The sequence below is a fragment of the Gaeumannomyces tritici genome (assembly GCF_000145635.1).
Source record: "Gaeumannomyces tritici R3-111a-1 unplaced genomic scaffold supercont2.2, whole genome shotgun sequence".
NCBI classification, from domain to species: Eukaryota; Fungi; Ascomycota; class Sordariomycetes; order Magnaporthales; family Magnaporthaceae; genus Gaeumannomyces; species Gaeumannomyces tritici.
In genome coordinates, this window is record NW_008804546.1 from 2,240,222 (window position 1) to 2,245,082 (window position 4,861).

A 4,861-nucleotide genomic window follows, 5' to 3' on the forward strand; every position below is an offset into this window, starting at 1 on the left:
TCTCTCTCTCTCTCTCTCTCTCTCTCTCTCTCTCTCTCTCTCTCTCTCTCTCTCTCTCTCTCTCTCTCTCTCTCTCTCTCTCTCTCTCTCTCTCTCTCTCTCTCTTCTAGCTGCCCGCTTCCTACTCGCAGCCGACACTCTGCTCACTGCCAGCTATCTCTTTCCCGTCGACTGTCGCCTCCCGGCCCACCGCCTTCTCCCTGTCAATAGGCTTCCCCCTGCTGGCTGTCCTCATGCTGCCGACGCTGTGCTTCCAACCGGCCCCTACTCCCTTCCAGCTCTCTGCTAACTATCTATCTGTCTTCCAATTAGGGCCAGCCATTGCCCATTTCGAACCTCTGCCATATCCTAATTGACCAAAGCTCAAACCACGAGCTGGTGCTCTGTTTCTCGTGGGGCCCTTTGTTTAACGGCTCCAATACACGAACCGCCATCGCCACGCCTCCCAGATGGGAGACAAGGAGATAAAGCTAGTCCACGACCAAGTCCTTGGAACACGGCTGCTCATCCGGATACACGAGGCCATCTTCCGCAGTACGAAAGAGCCGCATGCCAAGAGTTGTCATAAGCTCTCTGGTCAGGCGCCACCACGCGCTGGTCCCGCAACGCCATGGTTCTCGTAGAAGGGGAACATTTCCCCGAGAAAGTAGCAAAGATATTGTCGTCTTCACAGGGGGTCCCCTCAATACTACACCATCTTCAGCGGCCTAGGAGGCCTTTTCCCTTCGGCGCACTCTCATGTCTGCCAATGTCTTCTCTCGGCCCCCTCGAGCAATGAAGTCCAATCCTAAGAGAATGTAACCTCAAGCTTCAATGCCCTTCTTGCTATTCTTTCTTTCCCCCTCATTGCACTGGGACACGGGGGTAGTGGCGGCAGATTCTGGACACCCTCTTCTAATGCCCAACGTACCCGGCGGCGACCTTCTTTGACCTCTCGTCACGCGCGCCGCTGGCTAATTCGTTGTCGACCTCGCCGGGCTCGCTCCCGCTCACCCCGCCCAATCATCACCAGATTCAGTACACGTCGCACCTCGACAAATTCCCCTTTGGGCCTGAGAGCTTCACAACGTCGCGTAGACTTGCTGCGTTGCCGCCCAGCCCAGAAGGGCCTTTAACGCCTTGTTCTTCACAAATCCTAGGAGGTAGGAGTTGTAGGTACATACACAGGGGCTCAGGAACCATACGAGCATTAGTGATCAAAATGTTAGGTTCTCTATGACGGACAAAGGGTGCAAGATAGGGTCTATTGTATGTTGAGCTAGATCTCCGAAAGAGAAAGGAGGACGGGGACGGGGCGGACGGCCCTATGCCCCCATATACAGTAATCCCCTCTCTTGTAGGCGCGGTACTCGCTACCGCGCCTCTGTCATTGCCGACGAGTGCCTGGCAAGCATCTACCCTGTGCGACACCGGTGCCCGTGCAGATCGTCCGAGCCAAGGTCTAGAACAGTGTGCCGGCCCTTGGTGATAGCCTCCTTTGTGACATTCTCTAGAGGCCGGGGAGAAGGAATCCATCCCCAAGGTCGCTGTAGGCGGGGTCGTCTATGGAGCCCCAACCGGCTTCGGGCGGTGGAGGGAAAATTGGAACGGATGGGGGCGGGCTAGACTTTTGGGGACAGGCAGGAAACAGGTGGTGGGCAGTCAAGATAGGTGGCAGACGCTGGCGCTAATACGTATTAAAAAGGCGTTCGGAATGGTTTGGCATTTAAATTCCAGCACCAGCTAATCCATATAGCTCCCACTGCTTTTGGCAGGCAGCAAAATGGGATAATTTGTTTAACAATGAAAACGGCCAGTAAAAACAAAATGAACATTAAAACCCACCCCCAATACGTCCATTTTACAACGTTAAAAGGCATTTCCTTTAAGGAACTTAATTCTCAGCTACGGAAAAAGCTAAATGCAAAGTTGGGTCCATCGCGATCAAATGTCAAACCGAATTAGCATTGTAATAGGAAAAAGACAGCGCAAACCAGAAGCAAATCCCCCATCGCCGTCCGCAGTCGTGCAGCGTAACAACGAGAATTAAAATACCAACGCAAAATGGAGTAAAGTGAAACGAAAGCAAGGAAAGGGGAGAGGCCACTTCGTTTCCTCCCTTCCTCTTGCTCCCAGCTGCCCTCGTCCACCTTTGTCTAGCCTCCAAGCGCTAGAGAGTCGGGGCAAGCTACTGCGCTCCATTCTGCATGCTGTCCTGAGGGGCAGGGTTCGAGGGGAAGTCGAATCCCCAGAGAGGGTCGAGGGAGAAGTCGAAGTTCGGGTCAGCCCCCATGTTGAACAGTCCCTGATCGCCGCCCAGGGCCGAGAGCGTCTGGTCGACCGCAGACGTCTGAGGGAAGTAGCTCTGGCCAGCCGCCAGGCCGAAGGAGCCCTGATCCGCGCCCAGGCCGGCGAAGGCCTGGTCGACGCCCGAGCTCTGGGGAAGGCCGAGGTAGCCGCCGTACTGCAGGGCATCACCCGCGGGATCCTAAGCCGCGGAGGAGATGATGCCCCCAGTCGTGAAGGCCGCCGTCCCGAATGCGCCGCTGGAGCTGGACAGGCCGGCGGAAAAGTCGAGCGCGCCGAACGCGCCGCCGCCGCCGCCGAGTCCCATGCCCAATAGGCCGACAGCCGAGCCGCCGCCAATCACCTCCGGGAGGGCGCTGCCGGCCGGGAAGGCGCTCGCGGGGGTGTAAAAGCTGTTGCCGCCCACGGAGCCGCCCTGCGCGCCCAGGCCAGAGCCGGTGAGGCCGCCGTCGCCGTGCGACGCCATGTACGACGCGCCCGCGGAGCCTAGGCCGAGGCCGAGGTCGAGGCCGGACGGGCCCGCCCGAGGCTCAGCAGAGGCCTCGATGCTCTGGATGGGCGTGTCGGCCCCGGGGTTCACAAAGGCCGGCTCCGGCCTGGCCGCCGCGCTGTCGCGGCCCAGAGAGCCGAGGGGCTGCTGGGCGGGCGCGGCGTCGGAACCAGCAGGCCCGGCAGCGATGGTGGCGGCGGTGGTGGCCCTGGCAGCCCTGTGCTGCAGCTTCTTGGTGTGCCTGTTCTCAAGCTTGGCCACTACAGCAGCACTCTTCTTGCTTGTCCCGATTTTTCCCTTTTCGTTGGTAACCTCGCCGGGGACAACGGTTACCATACCATGAAGTATGGCATGGTTACCAGCCTGGACCTGGATATCCCTCTCTTCATTCTGGGCCTTATTGGATCCTTTTCTCTGGTGTAAAGGACCACATATCAGTTTTAATCGTTTCATTCCAGCTTAAACCCAACCAGGACCCCACATAGGTCACTATTAAAAGGTGGACGCTGAAAAAGAAATGGTATGGGGTTTGGATAAGGGAATTTTGAAAAACAAAGGAGGAATGTGGGGGGGTGTGGGAGTTGGAAAGGTTATTCGGGTGGAACGTCCGTTGTTGGAAGCTTATGTGGAGAAAGCGGCAGTTGTGGCTGCTGGGTGTGTGGAAAGGTGCTATATAAAAGCTTGTGTGGAGGGAGCGGCAGCTGTAGCTGCTGGGTGGAACGGCCATTGTCTATAAGCTTGTAAAGGGTATGGCGGTTGAACCAAAGCTGATGGGCGTGGATGGAACAGGCATGTATCAAAGCTTGTTGGGGAGCGTGGCAAATGTGCAAAAGAGCTGCTGCAGCTAGAGCAGGGGTATGGATGCCAGAGGAAAGTCATTGTTCCTCGACAGGGATATGGGGGCCGAACCCAAGCCATTGTAGCAGCAGGAGGGGGACAGGGGTCAATAGAAAGATGCATTGTTCATGTACCTTGAATTCCTTCTCAGGGTGAGCGGCGAGCCTGCGAAGAAAGTCGGCTCCAAGGAGGCCGCTGACCACTGCCTTGGAGTGCTGTTGGTCGGCAACCCGGGGGAAGTCAGCAACTGACGTCCACACGCCTTTCCTCCCAGCTGAACTGCATGGGGCTGCGATGCCCCCCACTGCCGGGTCTCGAGTATACGTACGCGCAGAGCTGCCATGACGGCGCCGAACCTCTCCTCGAAGGTCTTGTACTTCTTGTCGTGGCCCCAGTCCTTGCTCCAGGGGAAGATGCTGAGGCGGCCCTCGTGGGCATCGCGGATGGCGATCTGTGGGAAGATGCAGGATGTCGTGTCAGCCTTGTCCTGTGCATGTCTGGGGACGCAGGGGCCAAAGGAGGGGGGCTCGGGGGTCTGGGGTACTCACGAGGATCTGCCAGGAGAGCATCTCGACCTCTATCGGCATCATGTTCTTGACCCGCGACGCCTGGTGGCCGTCCACCCTCTTGTCGGCCGGAGTCGCAGCCCCGTCTTGGTCGCCATCGTCGGCCTGTGGCTTCTTGAGGGCCGAAATCTTCCTCTTGCCGTCAATGATGTCCTGAAAGTCCCAGATGGCCTCATAGAGAAGCTGCACCAGTCGCTTCTGCTCCTTCACCTCCTGTGGAAAGCCAGTGGGAACAGTTGCATGGCGGATATCATTTCGCCTCTGGTACTCTGCCTTGAGCTGCATCGAGTGCTCGATGCTCTGAATGCGCCCCTGGAAAGGGGTGCCTGCTCCATTGTGGGAGCTTGTCAGGAGGTCTTCGAGGCTGGGGTAAGACATGATGGTGGCAAATATGGAAATAGAAGCTGGTCGAAAGTGTGGTGGCGAATCCTGGTTAAAATACAAATCCTTGGGAAAGGCCAAAAGAAAGATATCTATAGAATTCCATCCGAAATAAAATTCAACGGAGCCTCGGTGGGGAATGCCATCGGAACCATCCCAAGAAATGAGCAACATTGGGCAAAGGTTGCTCAGATCGATCAGGATGTGGCAATCCATTGCCAGGCCAGGATTGACCTACCGATCCTATTAAAAAAAAAACTGGACGAATGCTTCCGATAACCAGGTTAAAGTTTAATGATGG

The 4,861-nt window shown here is 56.8% G+C and overlaps 1 protein-coding gene across 1 annotated transcript; it reads right to left on the reverse strand.

The window, feature by feature from the left end:
• Positions 1 to 2,167: 2,167 nt before the first annotated feature.
• On the reverse strand, positions 2,168 to 4,557 carry GGTG_03271 (hypothetical protein; the record flags this gene model as incomplete). The annotated part of the gene is made up of 5 exons (XM_009221050.1): positions 2,168 to 2,414; positions 2,538 to 3,190; positions 3,748 to 3,828; positions 3,942 to 4,064; positions 4,162 to 4,557. 5 exons carry the CDS (start codon positions 4,555 to 4,557, stop codon positions 2,168 to 2,170), a joined length of 1,500 nt encoding a protein of 499 aa, XP_009219314.1.
• Positions 4,558 to 4,861: the final 304 nt, after the last annotated feature.